General features: G+C 35.3%; 1 protein-coding gene across 8 annotated transcripts in view; it reads left to right on the top strand.

Moving 5' to 3' along the window:
• Window positions 1-23,041, top strand: part of HECTD1 (HECT domain E3 ubiquitin protein ligase 1) — a 59,333-nt gene that overhangs the window by 20,992 nt on the left and 15,300 nt on the right. For 2 of the 8 annotated variants that reach the window (XM_030948955.1, XM_030948949.1), the window contains exons 5-26: window positions 516-797; window positions 1,078-1,366; window positions 1,681-1,757; window positions 1,846-1,944; window positions 2,270-2,384; window positions 2,936-3,110; window positions 4,439-4,577; window positions 4,770-4,940; window positions 6,026-6,248; window positions 8,689-8,964; window positions 9,068-9,144; window positions 10,547-10,681; window positions 10,915-11,061; window positions 11,368-11,462; window positions 11,859-11,964; window positions 12,887-13,021; window positions 13,107-13,246; window positions 13,731-14,054; window positions 14,472-14,638; window positions 14,813-14,989; window positions 17,748-18,584; window positions 22,011-22,232. In XM_030948955.1, coding sequence (XP_030804815.1) covers window positions 516-797; window positions 1,078-1,366; window positions 1,681-1,757; window positions 1,846-1,944; window positions 2,270-2,384; window positions 2,936-3,110; window positions 4,439-4,577; window positions 4,770-4,940; window positions 6,026-6,248; window positions 8,689-8,964; window positions 9,068-9,144; window positions 10,547-10,681; window positions 10,915-11,061; window positions 11,368-11,462; window positions 11,859-11,964; window positions 12,887-13,021; window positions 13,107-13,246; window positions 13,731-14,054; window positions 14,472-14,638; window positions 14,813-14,989; window positions 17,748-18,584; window positions 22,011-22,232 — 4,408 coding nt within the window. The remainder of the gene's footprint in view (window positions 1-515; window positions 798-1,077; window positions 1,367-1,680; window positions 1,758-1,845; window positions 1,945-2,269; window positions 2,385-2,935; window positions 3,111-4,438; window positions 4,578-4,769; window positions 4,941-6,025; window positions 6,249-8,688; window positions 8,965-9,067; window positions 9,145-10,546; window positions 10,682-10,914; window positions 11,062-11,367; window positions 11,463-11,858; window positions 11,965-12,886; window positions 13,022-13,106; window positions 13,247-13,730; window positions 14,055-14,471; window positions 14,639-14,812; window positions 14,990-17,747; window positions 18,585-22,010; window positions 22,233-23,041) is intronic. The other 6 variants (XM_030948956.1, XM_030948952.1, XM_030948951.1 and 3 more) reach the window with 6 other exon arrangements.

Raw genomic sequence — 23,041 nt, 5'->3', positions numbered from 1 at the left:
GAGATGTTAAAGGCAAAACCTTCCTTTATTTTTAGTATTGACATGAAAAGATGTTGGGTCCTTTCCTGGGCAGTTGGCCGGCAGTATTTTTTGCCGAATTGTTAAGAGGATCACCAGTAAGCCGTGTTTCCACAGTGTCACTGGAGTTTTTAGTGTGAAGTTGGTTGGTTGGATTTTTTTTCCTTCCTTTAGTAACAATCCTAAATTTGGAAGTTTGTATTTTATTATCACAAAAATTCTTGCATGTCCCTCTGTCAGGTACTCAGTGGATAATCTGCCTTATCCAAGAGCAAAATTTCCTCTTCCCACTTTGTCCTAACTTTAGGCTTGGTCCAATTGAAAACTTTCTTGTGCTTAAGAGAAATATGTAGACCTTTAAATATAACTTGAATGATCAAGCTTCATGGGAAAATCAAGTTCTTGTATGTGGTCTGTATTCTTGTGGATATCCTCTTAGCACCTTCTAACCTTAAGTAAAAGATATTTCATCGGTTTTTCTTGCACATCTTCCTTAGGTTTCAGATGGAGCTTTGAGATGCTTTGCTTCATTAGCTGACAGATTCACAAGGCGTGGAGTTGACCCAGCCCCATTAGCTAAACATGGATTAACTGAGGAGTTGTTATCTCGCATGGCAGCTGCTGGTGGGACAGCCTCAGGACCATCTTCAGCTTGCAAACCTGGACGGAGTAGCACTGGAGCACCATCTACAGCTGCAGACTCTAAATTAAGTAATCAGGTGTCAACTATTGTAAGCCTGTTGTCAACCCTGTGTAGAGGCTCTCCAGTAGTAACACATGTAAGAAATCCTTTTATGCTATAGCTTTTTGATTTCATGGGGCTTTTCCCTTTGTATACTTCAATATATGCAAGATCTATGTTGCTATTTTGTAGATAGATATACATATAAATGTTTATAGATCATATTTTTAATAGATATATATACATACACACATATGTGCACACATATGTACATGTAAGTTGCTTTTAAAGAGGGGGAAAAAGGAAACATTTCATATGGAAATGAAACACAATTCTGATAGTATTTTCTAAAGCCCTGTATATTTTTTATTGTTCAGACTTTTAATTATTTCCAGGATCTCCTAAGATCTGAACTTCCAGACTCTATAGAAAGTGCGTTGCAGGGTGACGAGCGATGTGTTTTGGATACCATGCGGTTAGTAGATCTTCTTTTGGTGCTACTGTTCGAAGGCAGAAAAGCCCTGCCAAAATCTAGTGCTGGATCTACAGGCAGAATCCCAGGATTGCGGAGACTGGATAGTTCTGGGGAACGTTCTCATCGGCAACTGATAGATTGCATCCGCAGTAAGGATACTGATGCACTGATAGATGCAATTGACACAGGAGGTAAGCAAAAATACTCCAAAAAAGAAATGAAATGCTTGCTTTAGCTTTGATTTTTGTAGTCTGAGTTGTCACAACAAATGCTAAGGTAGTTAATTGAATATCGTTATATACAAGTTGGCTTACTTTGTTAAATACTCAACAATGTTGTTAGTAATCACAGCTATGCCACCTTTTTATTGCAATTCAGAGCATAAATGCTTTTTCAGAATTACTGAGGACATTTAGTTTTTTAAGACCTTCTTTTTATTTAAAGAATACTGTTGAACTTTATGGTTGTGGGAACTTTAACTATTTTATTTAATTTTGTCTTTCAGCTTTTGAAGTAAATTTTATGGATGATGTAGGACAAACTCTTTTAAACTGGGCCTCAGCTTTTGGAACTCAGGAAATGGTAAATCAGGTTTATAGACCCTTAAGAAGTTGCATTATTTATGTAAAGGAAGATAAAAAAGACTGGTTTACTTTTTCTTATCTAACAGGTAGAATTCCTCTGTGAAAGGGGTGCTGATGTTAACAGAGGTCAGAGGTCATCCTCATTACATTATGCAGCATGTTTTGGAAGACCTCAGGTAGCAAAGGTATGATTTAAGCTGACTCTTAAAAACCATTACCTGCTGACTTTTCATCGTGCTCTATTCAAAATATCTTCAATGCAATATGCTGGACACATGCACTCTTAAATATTTACATGTTCTTTATAGTATTTATCAAAACACAGATTTTTCATTATAGGGCAGTAGGGCAGTAATGAATAAAAGTAGTTTATATGAGCTCTACAGATATAAAAAGCACAGAATACTTAGAAACATGAGAACACTGTAGGAGTGATGTATGAAAAGCACATTTGCTACTTTGGAAGAAGAAATGCAATCTTTTTTCATACATAAAAATATTTATTCTTAGACTCTCTTACGACATGGTGCAAATCCTGATTTGAGAGATGAAGATGGGAAAACTCCTCTGGACAAAGCTCGGGAAAGGGGGCACAGTGAAGTAGTAGCTATTCTTCAGTCTCCAGGTGAGTGCAATATTTAAGTCCATAACCCTTGCTATAGTAGAAATGCTGATATGTCAGTTATGCAATTATAATAAATTCACTCTATTAAGGTTATTTAAAGAAAATAAATTGTGACTTACCTTCCTTAACCCATAAAGTATGCACAAAACCATTAGTATTTTAAGATGATGTTAAGTGAGGGGAATTACCAAAGAAATAACTGAACAGGCATGAACAGTGCCAGTTGTCCTGCTCTTCAGCTGTGGGATCAGGCTAGGCTGGGATTTTGTTGTGGATTCAGAGCTTGTCAACCTTGGTAGCTTCTCTGGTATCCTTTCTGTGTGGGAACTGCACTTTCCCTGTTCCTGAGAATTCTGGTGCCACAGGTGATACTTGCTGTTAAATACTTCTATTCAAGAAGTCATGCACATGTAAATTTTATATTTTTAGGAATGCATGTTCATGTTCAGGTACTTGGATGTTAGTAAAGAAAACTTGGATGTTCAGAAGGGGATTTTGTTTGGTTTGTTGACTTTTCCAATTGAATGTGTTGGGGGAAAAAAATTTTCCAGGGGATTGGATGTGTCCTGTCAACAAAGGGGATGAGAAGAAAAAGAAAGATGCAAACAAGGATGAAGAAGAATGCAATGAACCCAAAGGAGATCCAGAAATGGCACCCATATACTTGAAAAGACTATTGCCGGTGTTTGCACAAACATTTCAACAAACTATGTTGCCTTCAATAAGGTAATATTATCATGAGGGACAGTTTCTTAATACATGCTTAGAAAAGCCAAAGTAAATCTGAAAGTTTAAGTAATGCTAGTGACAATATGTATATGAATAGAAGTGATTGTTTGGGAAGTGTTGCAAGAGTGATTTTTACTTAGCACTTTAAGCAAAATTTTTTCCTTTCTGGTGAGGTGATGTGTTGGAAAAAGCCTGGTTAGTCATGGGAGAGCAGAGCATCCTCTTGACTGAAGAATGCTATGTTCATATAGTATGGTGTATACACTGTGCATCAGGATTTGGTTACAGTTGTTTGTAGCCACTGTAATGAAAGCTGTAATTTAGGAGAGGAAAACTAATAAAATAATGTCAAGATGCATTCATTGGAAAATCAGCAAGACTAGAAAAAGCTATTTTAGAAGGTTTTAGGAGACTTACTTAACAGTGTATTAACTGGACAAGATGCTGCTTCTAATTCTGTTGAATTGCAGAAATGTAATCTAATTTATTACTTAACAGGGAATACTGTGCATGGCATAATGCTTGTGATAAGTTGCATCTGATCATAACCTTTTAGCCTTTTATATTACAAATATGACATTTATTCCAATCTCTTATGTTCCCAGTGTTTACAGGTACTTTGGGTGAAAATGCAAGATAAAAAGGCCTCTAGTAGAGACAGACTCCACTTGAGCTGATGATAGGAAGCTTAAACTAGGTTATTTTAAATAAAAGAAATAAGAAACTATATGAACAGTCTATGTGTGATTAATTGTTGTTGAAACAACAACAACAACAACAACAAGACTGTGCAAAGTAGTTGGCTCTCTTCTTGAAAGTTATTTTAATGAATCAGACTTTTGGAAGTTGATCAGAAAAATTCATCTTTAACCCTACAGGAGTGATTACCTTTCATATTAATTATAGTTCTTAGTGTGGAAAACTGCATAATCTAATAGCATGTTTAGAGTTAAAAGATAAAGGGATCTCAAAATATGGGAAATACATGAAAGGCTGAATACCTCTGAGGGTGACAAAGTGTGCAGAAGTGAATTGCCAGCACTAAAAGTGGGTAAAGACAGGACGTAGAATAAGTTTACTTAATAAAGGGTTGAGGAGAAAAGTGTATGTCAGACTCATGGTGCTATAAAATCAAAAAATACCAGAGGTGCATTATTCTTAAAGATAATCCAGAACTTAGTAAGAGTAATACAAGAACTGAAACAGATTAAATTTCTTGTGTTTTGAAAACATGCATAAATAGCATACAAAAGAAGTCTTATCTTGAACCTTTTTGCTTGCTTTATCACTGTAAGAGCCTTTTTTTTTTCTATGATCTTTTACAGGAAAGCAAGTCTTGCACTCATTAGAAAAATGATACATTTTTGTTCTGAGGCGCTCCTGAAAGAGGTTTGTGACTCTGATGCTGGCCACAACCTGCCCACAATACTGGTTGAGATAACCGCTACAGTGCTTGATCAAGAGGTAGGAAGAATGAAAATGTTATCCTTTGTGAAGCTAGTACAGGAAAAGGAGTTACACTAATTGATTCCGTGTATTTGTTAATAATTAACCCCTAAAAATTTTACAGTGTTCATCTGTGACCACATGTGCAGTTCAGTGTGTGAAGTAACAAGATCTCCTTTGTTATTTTCTTTTCATCCCAATGTTTTACAGGATGATGATGATGGCCATTTGTTAGCCTTGCAAATCATAAGGGATTTAGTGGATAAAGGTGGTGATCTTTTTCTAGACCAACTGGCTAGACTTGGCGTCATTAGTAAAGTGTCAACTTTGGCGGGGCCATCATCTGATGATGAAAATGAAGAGGAATCTAAACCTGAGAAGGTAAGTGTATGGAATTGATTTATTTACTTTATTTGTTACTGTAAAACTGACACTTCTAGTAAAATGTTTATTGTTACAAAAATGGCCAGGGCTAGGGAGTTAGGATATTAAATCAATGCTTATTTTATACCACTTGTTTTAATAATTTTCTTCTCTACCTTCATTTTCTGTTAGCATATTATTATCTGCTGAGTTTTCCTATTCATACTTCCTTGTGATAAAGTTATTTGGTGCTTGATTTTGCCTAGTGTTTGGAAGGTGACTGGTAAACAAAATGAATCCTTCCTGAAGTATTTGTGTCAGAAGTGTGTCTATTGATGTCCATGCATTAAATAGTTTGAGATGTTTTAAATGTTGTTATCAAATATGTTAAATATATAAAAAAGAAAATAATTTTCTGCTTAATGAAAGCCGTAAGTGCGTATTGAAGTTATTTATCAGTTTCCAAGTCTTATTGCTAGTCAGATGAACTGAATGGGTAACAGACTTCTTCTGTTACCAATTCAGTTAAATTTATAGCTAAATCTTAAGTGTGTAGTTCAACTTTTTTACTGTGGGGTTTGGGTTGTCTAGGGTTTCTTGGGGGATGCTGGTTTTGTATTTTAGTGGTTAGATATTAAAAGTCATATGGACATGGTCCTAGATAGCCAGTCATATGTGGCCCTGCCTGAGCAGGGCTTTGGACTAGATGGCCTCCAGAGATTTCTTCCAACCTCAATCATTTTGTGCTTCTTTTCTCACAATTCAAGTTTTGAACAGAGGCTGATGTTGCAGGCAGTAGGCCATTGCTATTGTTGAGTAGATAAAGCTGTATGTGAAAGGAAACTTCTAAGAAGTATCTTATTCTATTAAAGAATACTTTTAAGGATATGTTTTACAGGCTGAAGTAGTATAGTTCCTACACTTTTGGTATGAATAAGTCTTTTCTCCTAAAGAGAGAGAATCTCCTCCTTTAAAAATGTCTGTGGTGGTTTTTTTTGTTTGTTTGTGGGGTTTTTTGTTTGTTTGGGTTTTTTTTCCTCTTCTTTAAATGGATTGGAGATTTTTTTTTGGATTTGTTATTGCTTAATACAATGTTATTGCAGGAGGATGAACCACAGGAGGATGCTAAAGAACTGCAGCAGGGTAAACCGTACCACTGGAGAGACTGGTCAGTCATTAGGGGAAGGGACTGCCTGTATATCTGGAGTGATGCTGCAGCCCTGGAGCTATCTAATGGTAGTAATGGATGGTTCAGATTTATCTTGGATGGAAAGCTGGCCACAATGTATTCCAGTGGGAGCCCTGAAGGAGGATCTGACAGCTCAGGTAGACTTTTTGTAATTCAAGTCCAGATTAAGTTTTGAGACCGTTACATTTGTTTATATAATTTGATTTGAGCTATTTTGTTTTGCAGGAATTGGCTTACTAAATAGTAAAGGATGTAAACAGGTGGAAGGTGGTCAGTTAATTGTGATGCATTTTATCAGATAGCATGTGGCCATAACTTGACTTTCTTGGTGAATTGTGTTAAGTAAACATGCTGCCAGCAAAAGCGTATTAACTTTTTGTTTTGATTCTTCTCCATGCATACTTAATTTTTTCACCCCAGTCATTAAAAGCACTTTGTAGTGGCCATCCCAGGAAAAGCAGGTTGAAATGGTGATTTGTTGTTTGCTTCTAGCTAGCAGAATGAATTTGCATGTGTTTGAAGACAAAGTAATGGAAAGTTTCTCATCGAGATTGGGAAACAAATTACAGTGTCTTAATTGTTTGTTGGAGAGAGGATAAGGGAACAGACCTTATGCACTGGCAATGCACAGCTGGTTCTGATTTTCTGTACAGAATACACAACTTGTTCTGGATGCAGAAACAACCCTCCTTTTATTGTTTCATCTTTTTTTTGCAGCAGTTCATGCATTTATGAACCTGCAGGCATAAAGTGCTTTGCAATATTATGATGTTTTCAATGAGCCATTGACTGAAATAACAGAACATATTATGATTCAGGATGGAAATGAAGTGTTAATGACTTCATGCATCAAGTTTGGGGCAAGAAGACAAAATGCAATATAATGTTTCTGATTGTAATGCAGCTGGAAACCACTTATAGATTTATTGTTTTTTTCGGTCAGAAAATGTGAAGATTCATGAAGATAATTTCTTAAATTCTCATACAATTCTTAAATTCTCATTTGGCATTCCCTGGATGCTGAATTTTTTGATTTTCACTTCCTAATGGCCAAGGCAAGGGGATGAGACTATTTCTATATAAGATGAGTGGAATGGTGACAGTTCAGATGAATTTGAGAAGAGAACTTAGAGGAAGTCAGTTTGAGCATTTAAGATGTTACTTCAAATCAGTCTTTCAAAAAAGATTGTATAAATCCAAAGTTTTTTAACAAGATACCTAGTCTGAATATCAGGAGGGAAAGGAGCTAAATGTAGGATTCAATGAGGCTTCTTGAAATATGTACTCAAATAGACATCTACTAAGATTGCTGATGTTGCAGTGTAATTTGCCTGAACTTTAACCATGAGCTCTAAGCATGTGCAGCAGCCTCTTTTACTTAAAAGATTAATATTTGTTAACTAAAATGACTACAGTACAGTATAGGCTAGAGTGGTATCAAGTCCTGAACTGTACTATATGTTCTGCTGTCCTAAATCATTACTGATCAATCTTGTGGTATACTTTTTAGTAACTTCGCAACTGGCAAGAGTATAGAGGGTTGAGTAGTGACATCTGTTAGTGTGTATTGCATGATGAAAGTTGGGGTGGATGGTCAAATATATATACTGTGAACATTTTGGAAGGTCTGTACTCACCCCTCTCCACATTAACTCTGTACTTGTTTCGTTTGAATTTGTAGAAAAAAAATTCAATGCAAAAATTGAAATTTAATGGTAATTCTGAAGCTTTTAGTAAGTCTCAAAATTTTGTCCAAGGGAACCTGAATTTATTCCCAACCATGTAGAAATACAGTACTTGCAGTGCAATGTGCTATATATAATAAATGTATTAAAATGTAATTATGGAAATCTGAAAACATTTAATTAACAGAATTTTCATCTTGCATATCAAATCTCAATTATTTTTATAAGCCTTCTCTGTATATGCTATGAAATTTAAGCAGTAAAGAATATTGTGCCTCGAATGCATGTTTATTTTTGCATTATTTTGTGTTATAACAAAAGGGCATGTTTAAAAAGCTTAGAGCTTGTCATTGCAGCAAAAGGCAAACAGAAATAATCTTTAATGAGGTGCTTCCATTTTTACTTTGAATGGAATTTTTGAAGTTATGTACTCAGCATTTTAGTTATTAAAATACAAATATATAATTTAATGATCTTTTTCATTAATGATATTATGATATTTTTAAAAATAATTTTAAAAATTTCTTATTTTTGAAAACTCACTTTTGAGAATAGTTCATGCTCACCATTCTGAGACCCATTTTTCAAAGACTAAAAATTTATTCTGAATTTCTTTGATCTTCCTATTATAATTGTAACAATGAATTAATACATCTGAATTGCATCTCTCAGAAATAGTTGCATTGTTGCATTGCAGATTTGGTGTGATCGTAGAATAAATCACTGTTGAAGTACAGAAATATACTACACAGAAATTTAGGACACTTTAAGACCCTTAATTTCAAAGTTAATTTTGCATTGAATGTACACAGTTGTTTTGCTCTTGAAAAAAATTCTGCATAATGATGGAAGCAATTGTCAGAAAAAACCAAATTTGTTTCTTTTTAAATAGAAAGTAGGAGTGAGTTCCTTGAGAAGTTGCAGAGGGCTCGAAGCCAAGTAAAACCATCTACCACAAGCCAGCCAATTTTATCAACACCAGGGCCAACTAAACTTACTGTAGGAAACTGGTCGCTGACCTGTTTAAAAGAAGGAGAAATTGCTATTCACAATTCTGATGGTCAGCAAGCTACAGTACTGAAAGAAGACCTGCCAGGCTTTGTGTTTGAATCCAACAGAGGAACAAAGCATTCGTTTACAGCTGAAACTTCCTTGGGTAAGTATGTAGGTATGTGTTATGTGCAGGTAGGAACAAGTGTATATGAGATAGTTTTATTTGTTGCTTTTCATAGCTATGAGAAAATGCAACTTTTCTAAAATATATGTTGCAGGGTCAGAATTTGTGACTGGCTGGACAGGTAAAAGAGGAAGAAAACTGAAATCTAAACTGGAGAAGACAAAACAAAAGGTTGGTGATCTGTAAATTTATATTTAGCATTTAATTGAGCTTGTTTTATATTATAATATTCTTAGGGAGGTGTGGTTTCCCCTTAGAAGATTAAAATCTCTGATTTCAATGAGATACAATTTTATCTGAGGCTTGAAGAGGAAAACATCAACCAGAACAAAGCACTTCTTTGGGTGATTTTATCCGAAAGTCTTAGTAAACTGTGTGCTCCTTTAGAGAAAAATTAATTAAAAAAAAAAGTAGAAAAATCGAGTCTTCCTGACTTGAATTAATTCTTTAGGTTTTATGGTTTCCTTTTTGTTTTTATGCTACAAGAAAAGATGTTAAAATCGATACTACAGTTGTGCCAGAGGCATATAATGCTTCTCTTCATCTAGGTACTAATTTCAGACTGGATTTTGTGACAGGGTGTTGGAAGTGAACAGTCTACATTGTTAAGAGTTGTGGTAGTGAAGCAAAATGAGAAAACGCCCTCATTTTAGATATCTTTAAAATTCTTCTTTCTCCTCAAAATGAAGGGGAAAAAGGAGGAACTAAGAAATCAAGTATTAAGCTCTTTACGAAAAAACCACGAAATAACAGTACATTTTGTGATCCGCTTATGCCAAGGGCTCAGGCTGATCTTTAGTCTTTATCTGTCTTGCAGTTTCCAACAGTGCAGCCAATATATCCTGTACCTTATATCTGCAGCATTTTAGGACATATATCTTAGGAAATGTGACACTAAATTGAAAGCTGAAATGCTGTGTGTGAATGATAATATGTGGGATGATAAAAGAAAGGCAGTGCTCTCTTATACCTATGATTGTACTGTGTAGTTCTGAAGCTTATGTAATGTATTATTGTAGCACATAGAATGATGATGAAAAGGAAATATTTTTGGGAAATTTCTTACAAAAGAAAGAGGTTGTTTAATCAGAACTTACTTAATCTGTATCTTGTGTGAACCATACTTTGTAGAAAGAGTAATTCTTACTAAAAGAGGTTGTGTAGGGACTTAGTGTGAATTGGTTTAGGGAATGTTGATAGAGCATTCAGAAACTGTATTAAACCTGCTTTATTGTACATTTAAAAATATTACCTGATCCATGATCCAGTTCTAAAAGAAAGATTGACAGATTGAGAATCGTACCTTTTCCTACTATCTTTTATGCTGTAACCTAATACATGATGGTAATTTTAATTTCTGTCAGTAAGATTTTGTGTATTTCAATTTATTTCTCCCATACCTTTTTCTTTTCCCAACCTTTGCCATTTTGTGATGCATATGGGTTTTTATTCTTCCCTATTTGTCTGCCTGTTGTGGAGTTAAAAAAAATGACCAAAGTTGCAATATCTGGGAGTATAGTAATGGTCTCATTACAGTAAAGTCTCACTTCTGATTATCAAAATCCATTTGTAGGTGCGAACTATGGCAAGAGATTTGTATGATGATCATTTTAAAGCTGTTGAAAGTATGCCTCGAGGAGTAGTTGTAACACTGAGGAACATAGCAACACAGTTAGAGTCTGCATGGGAACTTCATGCAAACAGGCAGGTAAGTGTATCTCCTTTATTTTTAATGTGTGACATCAGTGGAAATCAGATAATGTTCAGACTAGTCTGTCATGATGTGATGCAGAGTCATGAAGCAGAGATAGCATGTCTGCGATGTGGGGGGTTTTAATGCATGTGTTACCTAGTTAGGTACTTTCCTAGGGACATGATTTTTCAACTGAAGCAAGTGGACAGATTACTTTGTTTCATGATAATGATCTTTTTGTCTTTCAGTGCATTGAGGGAGAAAATACATGGAGAGATTTAATGAAGACTGCTCTGGAAAACTTAATTGTACTGTTGAAGGATGAGAATACTATTTCTCCATATGAAATGTGCAGTAGTGGCTTAGTTCAATCACTGCTGACAGTTTTAAACAATGTGAGTTTATAGACATAAGTGTTTAAAGAAAAACTTCATAACAAAATGAAGTGAAGACATGTGCATAATGTAAAAGATCTGTTATAAATTTGTCTTTTTCCAGTCTTGGTGAAAATTTGGCAGTTTTGCTCCAGTTACTGGTCTACCTATTGAAAATAAGATATTAGAGTAGATGACTAGTTTGAATGAAAATAAATCAGCTCTGTTCAGGTCTAATGGCTGATGATTAGCTTTGGGATTGGGATTTCAGTAAGACTACATAGATGTCTTTGCCTGTCTGTAACTTGGGGTTTTTTTTCCTCCTAGAATGTTGATTTGGATGTGAAACAAGACTGTAGTCAACTGGTAGAGAGGATAAACGTTTTCAAAACAGCATTCAGTGAAAATGAGGATGATGAAAGGTAAAAATAATACCAAACCAGGAAAATCCTCTGAAATTTTGAAGCAGTATGGTATGTTTAAAATAATTTAAAGAAAAAGTACCTGTTCTTTCCATTTCAATGGAATAGAAAATTGATCTTGAAAGACAGCATCTAATATTGAAGTAGCAATTGAAAGTTTTTATCTCTAAGAGTCAACCTATAGAACATCTATTGACAAAATAAAGGTGACTTGTTCATCACTGTGCAGATTAGTATCTCTCTTACTGGGCTGTAACCATGTGACTTGAACAGATACCGTCAGTAGAAATAGCATGCTGAGATAGTTTCCTCAGGTGGATCCTGTTTTCTGAGATACTGTAAAATTTTTTTCTTTGTTTTGTTTTGTGGTAACATAGTACCTGTTCTCTTTCACAGTCGTCCAGCAGTTGCATTAATTCGGAAATTGATAGCAGTGTTAGAATCTATTGAGCGTCTACCTCTCCACTTGTATGATACACCAGGATCTACATACAATCTTCAGGTAAATGCACAGTGATAACAGCATATCACACTGAGTGGTGCTCGACTGAAGGTTATGTGTTGCACACCTTGTCTGCAAGAATCACATTCTTGTAGATGTGGGTAGAATTAGGTAAAGACCAACCAAATTTTGGCATCTGTTTCCTCTAGCGCTGAAATGCATGGCTGTTCCTCTACTGTCACTTAAACACTGTGAGATAAAAGTAAATTTTGATTGAAGAGATAATGTGTTCTTTGTTTTGTCTTCAAGTATTGTCTTTATATAGGAACATGACCTCTAGTAAAAGGGCATGTTACTGTGATTACGAGACAATTATTAGTAAGAACGGGGATAGGCTTTAAAGGGTCCTGTCTACGGCTCTGTGTTCAGTTGGTAATGCAAGATGCCTCCAGGCTCAGCAGCTTGTTACACAGGAAACTTGGCAGTTTGGCTAAAAATATTACTTATTTTTTCCCAGTTTGTGTGGAGTCTTAATTTTTTCTATTTGAAAGCACAGTTCAGAGTTTTGCTACATGGGTAGGGAAGTATAAATATTTCTGGTTAAATGTCTAGGAAATAGTTGAAAAAAGTTGCAAAACCATTCTTGCTGTTCAGTATTTTTGAAAATAGTTTTCAGTTTCTATATTATTGTATTTGCTAGTCAACAAATAAAAGCTATGAAGACATAGGAAAAGTGAGAAAATGTTATCTGAGTGTGTAATTGACTTGCACATTGTCATAGTAAAGAATTGTTTGGATAATTGAAAAAAGGTAGTACTAGGAAATTACTTTTAAAAGCATTTCATTAGAATATAGTGCTTAAGCTAAAGCAACAAAGATACTTGATAGGCCACTAAAATGGTTGTAGTGAAATACACTGTTTTTATTAAAATCCCAAAACCTAAACAGGAAAGCCTAGATGAATGTTTAGCTGTTCTTTCAGATACTGACAAGGCGCTTGAGGTTTCGTTTGGAACGTGCCTCGGGGGAGACGTCTTTGATAGATCGAACTGGTAGAATGCTCAAGATGGAGCCACTGGCAACTGTTGAATCTCTAGAACAGTATCTCCTGAAAATGGTGAGCTGCATAGCACACACAGAGTTCACAGGGACTACTTATCTTCTGCTTCTTTAATATTTGATTTCTTTTCTTTCATATGTAGGTAGCAAAGCAGTGGTACGACTTTGATAGGGCTTCATTTGTTTTTGTACGAAAACTGCGAGAAGGTCAGACATTTGTGTTCAGGCATCAACATGATTTTGATGAAAATGGAATTATTTACTGGATTGGAACAAATGCAAAGTGAGTTTTTCAAAGCTAGATATTTTAAAGCCAGACACAATAAACTCTAATGCATGAGTCAGAATAGGGACAAAGAATTCATAATGAAATGAAATCTGTTATTTCTTTGAAGTGGGAGATATCTTTTAATCAATAGAATTAAATTTCTTTTGGATCTGCTTAAATAATAGAAAACTATGAATCACTTGTGTTCAGAATTTGTTTTATGCTTCCGTAAGAAGATGGAGTGGGGAAGTTTGGGGCTCTGTTTCTGCTTGCCATGGTTCTGTTTGATTTTGTTGGTTTTGGTTTGGGTGTTTTTTCTTTGCTACAGTGTTTCAAAAAACACAAAGTGATGTTTAAAACATATCTAAAATGATTTTGATAATTTTGTTGTGATAAACTCAGCTGTTATATGCAATTTACAGTAAATGTCAAATATCGCTCAAACTAGGTTTTTTTATATAAGAATAATTGAACAGTATATTTCTCTTTTTAAATACAGAACTGCCTATGAGTGGGTAAATCCAGCAGCCTATGGATTAGTAGTGGTTACATCCTCAGAAGGAAGAAATCTGCCTTATGGTCGTTTAGAAGACATCCTGAGCCGTGACAGTTCAGCTCTCAATTGTCACACAAATGATGATAAGAATGCTTGGTTTGCCATAGACCTTGGCCTTTGGGTTATTCCATCAGCCTACACATTACGCCATGCTCGAGGTTATGGACGATCTGCTCTCAGAAATTGGGTTTTCCAGGTATCTAAGGATGGACAGAACTGGACTACTTTGTATACTCACGTTGATGACTGTAGTCTCAATGAACCAGGGTATGTCAGTGTATTTTATTACCTTTTATAAAACTGAGTGCAGTTAAAAATGTACTTGACTGTAGACTAATTTAGTCTGTACTGTGTTTGTAATAATGTATCTATCTAAAGAACTGGTAAGTGATACAAATTATCAAGGATGGGCTGGAGAATAAGTGATGCGTGGGTTTTTTGTGTGGTTCACATAATGGTATTTGTGCTTTTCCATCACTGTAAATTTTGCATTTTGTTTTTTAACAAAATCATAACACCAGCACTCATCTGAAGTTTGCCCTGGTGTTAATAGCTTTATATATCTTGTAATATGCATACGTGATTGATGTTACGGTTTTGTTTGCTTGGGTATTAAGGTTTTTTGGTTTTGCTTTTTTCTTTATTCCTGTTACCTACCAACACCCCTTTCTAATAAACTTAAAGGTCTACAGCAACATGGCCTTTAGATCCTCCAAAAGATGAGAAACAAGGTTGGAGACATGTTAGAATAAAACAGATGGGAAAGAATGCCAGTGGGCAAACACACTACCTCTCCCTGTCTGGATTTGAACTTTATGGTACTGTGAATGGAGTATGTGAAGATCAACTGGGTAAGAGAAAGAAATGTATGTCCTACTTGCTCTTTTAAAATGCTAATGAGCATACCATATAAAAACCAGGGTGAAAAAGGAGGCTAACTTTTGCAGTTGAACTTGCTTAGAAATAAGCTCAAAATTATTCTCCGTTCAATACTTTCAAGTGTTTTTAATTTACATTTCTTGTAGGAAAAGCTGCTAAAGAAGCTGAAGCAAATCTGAGAAGGCAGCGACGTCTGGTCCGTTCTCAGGTGTTAAAATACATGGTTCCAGGAGCTCGTGTGATCAGAGGAATTGATTGGAAATGGAGAGATCAGGATGGAAGCCCGCAGGGGGAAGGCACTGTTACAGGAGAACTGCATAATGGTGAGCGTGAATTGCCTGAATTTATGTTGTTGAATCACATCTGTTGCATGATTACATCATGCAGAATTGGTAGCATTAAAGTACTTCCTTTGTAATGCCTTGATAAAGTTGATAAAAGTTCGAATACTTTGGAGGGAAGAAATTTAAAATACTACAGCTGTTGGGGTCCATTTGTGAAATTCCATTTAAGCATGTGAAAAAAATTCTTGCTGTAAATGAAACTTTTATACAGCTTTGGTTAATTAAAATATTAAACTGTTATTCAAATATGAAACTGTTATTTAGACATCTATTACAAACTAGATGAAGGTGAGTGATGCAAAGTGATAAGTTAAGCTTTGGGCCTGCAAAATCTATAATTACCTTCCTCATTTCTTCTAGCTGAGCATTTGCAATATTTTTCTTGACTTTTGTTATATCCTGTACCTTTCCTACCTTGCAAGCTTCTTTGGGATCAAGTTTTTGTTTTTGAGTTAAAGCATGAAAATTTATTAACTTAAGGAGCAAAATAAGAACCTGTAACACCAGGGAAGTCAGTACTAAGAAAATCAAGTTATTGAAGAGGCCCCAGGACAGGTGGTGATCTTGTCAGCTGAACATGCTTTCCACCATTTCCCTTATCTTCCCCCTATTTTGAGGTATATAAGGCTTGTCTTGTTTCTGAAGCACCTTCAGCTACTTTTAGGTTCATTTTTAGCTAGACTGGAGAGTTTCTTCTAGTTAGTTGAGTTGTCAGCTCTCAAACATGGAGAAATCTCCAAAGTACAATTCCTTAAAATTATTTGAAACTGAACTTTATTTAAGCTGTTCAGGACAGCTTGTGGGGAAGTCTTCCATCATCCATATATTTTTCATATCAGATGCAACAGTACCCATAGCTACATTATAACTTTGAAGACTTTACATATTATTGGTGAGTAGTGTTCTACCAAACAGTAGAACAGTGATTTTATTCCTGTGTTCCAGTAAAACTTCCCCGTTTAACCACAGGTAAAATTGAGGTTCTTTTATCAAATGGTGATGCCCACTCATCTCATTCCTGTCACAGCTTTTTTTCATGTAGAATTTTGAAAACAGGATCTAATTTACTTTTTGGTTGTTGTTCACAAGTGTAGACAAATGTTGTTTTACGCCTGTAATGATGGAGCAGTACAACTTTGAGTACATAAGATGTACTGAAAACTTGTTCAGATTTAAAACTGGTTGTAATTAATAATTTAGGGAAAGAAACTATACAAAACAGAACCAGTTATTTAGTTATGCTTTGAAAAAATACCTGGTTCAGATATTCATGAAGGGGAATAATTATACTGTTGAGGTCCAATATGGAGCTTTTTTGTGTTTGATAAAAAAGGCAAATCATTGAAGAAAAAAAAAATTCAGATTAGCTTTACAACTTTACCATTCAAAGGTTTAGTGGCATGAAGCTACTCAACTATAGCTCGTGAAGAAGGAATAAAATCATATGAGAATAACGTGATCTAAACCTGCTCATTTGGGGACGAGATGTCTGCTTATCATATCTGAAAACTTCTATGATTTTTTAGCTGCTTTTCCTCCAGCATGATAATTGTAAATAACAAATGCCTGTGATCATCGGTTTCAGTCTAGGAGGGGTGATTTTTGAATAGTTAAAAGCTGAAGGTGTACGTGACAGTAATAAAAAGAATATTTTACTTGATATTCGCTCTTTCCTGTTTTAATGAAGAAAAACATGTATTTATCTGGACCTGATATTTGTTTTGACTTTGTCTGAGATTGGAGAAGATAACTAAGCTTTGGAAATTTCATTTTTGGATGAAATGGGTTTCAATTAAAGTAGTTACACCAATATTTGTTGCAGTTAAGATACAGTGAGAAATATTAGGAGTTTTTTAGGTGACTCATAGATTGTGGTACATATTTAGACAAGTAAAAAATAAATAATTTTGCCCCCATTTCTGTCCTAGTTAGCTAAATTTTGTATGTTGCCCTCATTATTGCAGATTTATTATATTTAGCTGTTAAAAAATTTTGCTACTCAAAATAATAATTTAATAAAGGAACTTAAGAGTAGCATCTCATCGGAGTTTTGTTCTCATCTCAAGATAGTTTTTTTTCTATGAAACATATTCTCTTTGCAACCCTGAAATTTTACTTGATGTAGCCCTTACCTGATTGTCATAAGATTTTTTTATGAGTAAGGAATGTTCAAGTATGTGGAACTTACTGAACTAAAAAGCTGCATATCTATAAATTAGTTCTTTCAATTTAAGAATAAGAAATCTCAAACTAAGGAGTTTCATGACATGTCGTCTGTTGGGTAAATATGCTTATCCACAAACATCCAACAAAGAAAAATATTATTGAATGTCCATCTAATAATTACAGCTTCTTGACCGATGCTGGTAAAGTTATGATACATTTTAATATACGTTTTTGTTATTAGAGATTCCAATTTTGATAGATGTGAATAAAATTTTGAGAGATTCTAATATGTCAGGTCCCTTCTTGAAGGAAACTTTATTTTTGGCTGGATTCTGTGGCCCTGAAATTAAGGTGGCAAGAATGAGCAGCCTCTAAATTGACAACATTACGAAATTCTAAATTGCTTAGATTTAAGCACTTCCTTTTTAATTGGCATTAAGGGTTGCTTAGTAGTTTCATTGATTCAGACATACAGCCCTTGTGAGAAGCTGATCCCACATTGTGGAGCTACTGTCTGACACGCCTCCTGTCTGCTTTCTGCTGGATCTCACAAACTCCTGTCCCTTTCCAGGCTGGATTGATGTCACCTGGGATGCTGGTGGCTCTAACTCTTACCGTATGGGCGCAGAAGGAAAGTTTGACCTCAAGCTTGCACCAGGGTACGACCCTGATTCAGCGGCATCACCCAAACCTGTTTCATCCACTGTTTCAGGCACAACGCAGTCATGGAGCAGCTTGGTGAAAAACAACTGTCCAGACAAGACGACTGCTGCTGCAGGCTCCTCAAGTAGAAAAGGAAGCAGCAGTTCTGTGTGTAGCGTGGCAAGTAGCAGCGACATCAGCTTGGGTTCGACCAAAATGGAGCGGAGATCAGAAAGTGTATTGGAACAAAATATAGTTTCAGGCACTGACGTCCATGAACCAATTGTTGTTCTGTCTTCTGCTGACAGTGTGCCTCAGGCTGACATAGGGTCATCTTCCAGTGCGAGCACCAGCACCTTAACAGCGGACATGGGAAATGAAAATGCAGAGAGGAAGTTAGGTCCTGATAACTCAATACGTACTCCTGGGGAGTCCAGTGCTATATCCATGGGAATTGTTAGTGTAAGCTCTCCTGATGTGAGTTCAGTCTCTGAACTGACTAATAAAGAAGCAGCTTCCCAACGACCCCTAAGCTCTTCAGCGAGTAACAGACTCTCAGTCAGTTCTTTGTTGGCTGCTGGGGCACCCATGAGCTCCAGTGCAAGTGTTCCGAACTTATCATCCCGAGAAACTTCCAGCCTGGAGTCCTTTGTACGCAGAGTGGCAAACATAGCACGTACCAATGCCACAAACAACATGAATTTAAGCCGGAGTAGCAGTGATAACAATACTAATACTTTGGGAAGAAATGTTGTGAGTACTGCAAGTAAGTAAGCTATTTTTATTTTTAGTTGTTGATTTTGTTATCTCTTTGACTTTTGTTACACTTGAGTTTGGATTGTGTTGGCTTAATCGAGAAATGTACTTAGAACAGCCTTGAGCTTGTTTGTATAGGCCTGTAGAACTTATGAAAGACTCAAGAGTTCCTGTCAGCTGAAAAGTGTTACATTGCCCTGTAATGTCAGATCACAGGTACCCATCAAACAGAAAGAAATTTGAAACTGACGATTGAAATTGATGTCGATTATATGTTTAAGGAGAGAGTATGATTTGACCAAGAGGGTGGAAGTCTAGCAGCAGTAGCTAATGTCAGGTACTTAGGTTTTCTGACCTCTGTAGATTTTGCATATTTCTGTTATTTTTCCATTTTCCTCAGTAAGGGTAGTTTGTGCATATTGTGAGGTGTCTGAGCATAGGAGCTAAGAACAAAGTACGAAGGAAAAAGAACTACGGCATAATGAAATGTTAGCAGATTGCTGATTTTGTCAAGCTGCATAACATAATGTACTGTAATACTGAGTGTGTTTTCTAGAGATTGTTATTGAGGCTTAGATTTGGTGAACTGTTCAGGAATATTTAATGTAGGGAAGTTTGTAGTTAACAGTGTTTTAAATGACATTATATACATGCTTTAACATTTGCATGTTCTTAGATTATATGTAGAGCAAGGTCTTAGCAAGGCAAGTTGTAAACCTGCTTGTTGTGAGTTCACTCTTTTGTTGAGCATGCTCCCATCAAAGTTGTTGCTTGTTGGGTATTTTGTTCTCTGATGCTAATAGTACTTTAAACAGAGAACTGCATTTCATGGGCTAGGCAAGTCAGAAAAAGTGAAATTACCCAAGCTAGAAAAAAAGCATAAATTTCTTGTAAAGGTTTCATTTTTGTCATGATTGTCAGTGAAGCTGGTGAAGGATCTGGAGCAGCTATGGGTGTTTAGCCTGGAGAAAAGAAGGCTCAGGAGATATAGTTGCTCTCTGCAACTACCTGAAAGGAGGTGTAGTGAGGTGGGGGCAGCCTCTTTTCACAGGTAGGAAGGTAAAGGGGAGGTTTAGATCAGATAATAGGAAAAAATTCTTCTTTGAAAGGGTAGTCAAGCGCTGGAACGGGTGGCTTAGGGAAGTTGATTCGCCATCCCTCAGAGTGTTCAGAAGTTGTGTGGAAGTGGCACCTGGGAACATGGTTTAGCAGTGAACATGGCAGTGCTGGCCTAGCATCTGGACTCAGTCTTTGAGGTCTCTTCCAACCTTGACAATTCTGTGACTCTGTGCTTCTTTATTTAGAAATGTGGTGCTTGCTTTTAGCATTTTAAAATATTTAAAAATACTGAATGTCTTCTTTTTTTGATGGGAAGATTTTTTTTAATGTATCCTTACATTCATTTTGTGATGCTGGGGATGGGGCCAAAGTCTTTTGCAACTTGCAATTAAAATGTAAGTAAGATACTCAAAGAAAGCTTTCCAGGAATTGATCCTCTTACAGACTGATAGTGGCTCTGGTTCTGAAGTAAGTTTGTATTGAGGGGAGAAAAAAGAGACCACCTTTAAAAAACATGGTAAAATACTTCAACAGCATATTTAAAATTTCATGAATGTTTGATACTATACACTGCAAAAGTTAGAAATAAGAATGAGGCAACTTAAAAATTTAATTCTGTGATTAAAATAGTCATACTTTATATTATCCGTCATGTAGGAATTATTTTGCTTTATGCTTTTTATATGGTTAGAAACTGTAAATGGTAACTCATGTGCCTAAAAGAGATCAGAGAAATCTCACCAGAGTTCAATTAGAGTGATGTAAAAAGCCTGATTTAAAAAAAAAAATATTTTTTGGTTTTTTTAGCCTAATCAGGTTAAAAAAACCCAAGCAACCAAACTAAAGACCAGCCAAACCAAACAAAAAACCCCCACCATCAAACCAGCCACCCACAGCAACCCAACACCCCAAAAGTCAAGACTGAAATCATCATTAGTGTGAGATAAGTATTTCTGGACTTTCTGTACTGGTTGCATTGAAAACATCAGTATTTGCCAGAAGCTAAGTGGTGTCTAGAGCAGCCAATTTCCATTTGCTCTTGAATTCAGAGCAAACAGAATGCTGATGCTTAAGGGCTTTTTCTGTTTACTGTAACAGCAAATAGTTTGCTGTTATTAATTAGCAGAGGGTGAAAGATGTGAATACTGAACAACTTATTTTCAAGCTCTTGAACAACAAAAGAAAAACTCTTTGGTTTTTGATTTGCATCCTTTCATAGAGAACATAAGCTTATTAACAACCCTAAATTTAAAATTTGCACTTTCCCTCATCATTATACTATTATTTCACACCCCCTGCATTGTTATATTTTTATTTGCAAAACGTTAGCTATGTTCTTAAGGGGCAGGGATGTATGTAGTAACTGTATGTAACAGAGGAGGAAAGCAGAGATACTAACTTTTTTTTTCCCTGCAAAAAAAGCTACCAAATTCACTAAGGGGAAGAAGCTTTGTTATATCCTTCTTCCAGGGTAGTAATGTTTGCAAGTAATGAAACTTCTTTTAAAACTGAAAAACTTGCATTTGATAAAGTTCAGAAAAAGTAGATTGAAAAACCTAAGACTTAAATTCTTAGTATAGATGACCCTTCAACTTTTTTTCTCCAAACAGTGAATTTAGATTTTTTTTGGTGAGTTTAGGTTTTTTAGTGAATTTAGTGAATCTACAGTGAATTCAGGTTTTTTCAGTTGCTCACTAAAATGCATTTACTGTTTTATTTGAATGTACAGTAAGGTAACTTTCTCGTTGTTGCTGGCTTATTCTGAAAATTAGAAATCATTTAACATAAGTCATATGTTTCACAGCAGTGTCAGTTCAGGCTTGTTGACTGTGATGAACATGTATTTTAGTACTTGTTTGAAAAATAACGAGTCAGAGCTAATTTTAGAACCTTAGAAAAATGCAAAGAAATCACAAGTTTCACATTTGTTTTAATATGTTCTGTTCCCAATTCTCTTATATATAATTAACTTGTTTGCACTATGTAATATTGTAATTTAGATGTTAAATTTCATTTTTGGCTTAAAGACAGACCACAATGTTGGGATAATAACAGATTTCAGAAATTCGTTACATATATTGAAAATGAAATTAAGTAATTTCATGTTTATAGTGGGATTTTTGGGATTTATTTGATAAAATTATTTATTTAAAATGTTTGCAAGGGAATAAGCTCAGAAGTGGGCATACGTGTTCTAAGGTGCACTTTTGCATTGGGAAACCCTTCCCCTTTATAGTCTGTTGTTCTTTATTATAAAATAACACACTGATAATTTTTCAACCCCAAATATATTTTTCGACACAGGAGTCATGCATGTAAGTTTTACTCTTCAAGTCATCAAATCATTTATTTTATCTTACCATATCTTTATCTATAGCTTCTCCTCTTATGGGTGCCCAAAGTTTTCCTAATCTGACTACAACTGGTACCACATCAACAGTGACCATGTCTACATCCAGTGTTACTAGCAGCAGCAATGTAGCTACAGCAACTACAGTTTTATCTGTTGGTCAGTCGCTTAGTAATACTCTAACTACTAGCCTAACATCAACATCTAGTGAGAGCGATACAGGGCAGGAGGCAGAATATTCTTTATATGGTAAGTTTCATTTTTAAATGAACATAAGCATTAGACTTCCCATTAATGACTTTCCCTTTTATCCCATTGTTATGATATTCGCATATAGTAGTTTATTTACTGAAAAGCATTTGAAAGTTGAGCTGTTTGTATGTTACTTGTTCTGTAAGGCAGTAAGTAAAATAATGTTAATGTAGTAGTATTTCCTTGTGTTTTCAAATCTTTATTTTCAGCACTTTCTATCCCATATTACTATTATTTATGGTATAGTTTATCTAAGCACTTGAATATTTTCCCTCATCAAGTTTAGTTCCTAATGTAGTTTGCATATGTACTTCTAATTATATTAAATTTTTTTTTGTTGTGTTGTATAGGCATGCTACATGCAAAGTCTGATGTACCTTGTATTACTCTGATTGAAAAGCATCCACCATTAGGCACATTGTACCCTTAAAATAGCTTCCAGATATCTCAATACCATAATAATAATTAAAAAAATTGGAAAAAACACAAAAAATTGACAGGAGGAAAGAAATTACATGATTTGACAAACAGATCTAGAGTTGTGTGCACACTATACCCTAGAAACAGACTTCAGGACAGAGGTTACTTGAGGCATATGAATACAGGGAAAGAAGATTTAGATAATTCGGTCAGTAATACACAGGAATCAAGCTGATAAAATGAAGTCAAGAAAAACCTGGGTTGGATATCGGAAAATACTTCCTAATGTAAAGTTATTAATTTGTGAGATATTCTTGGAAGAAAGATACTTAATTTATTTAAAATATTGTTGGATTAAGATTGTGTTATATTTTGTTGCCTATTGA

The sequence above is a fragment of the Camarhynchus parvulus genome, chromosome 5 (assembly GCF_901933205.1).
Source record: "Camarhynchus parvulus chromosome 5, STF_HiC, whole genome shotgun sequence".
NCBI lineage: Eukaryota > Metazoa > Chordata > Aves > Passeriformes > Thraupidae > Camarhynchus > Camarhynchus parvulus.
This window is presented reverse-complemented; position numbering and strand designations above follow the sequence as displayed.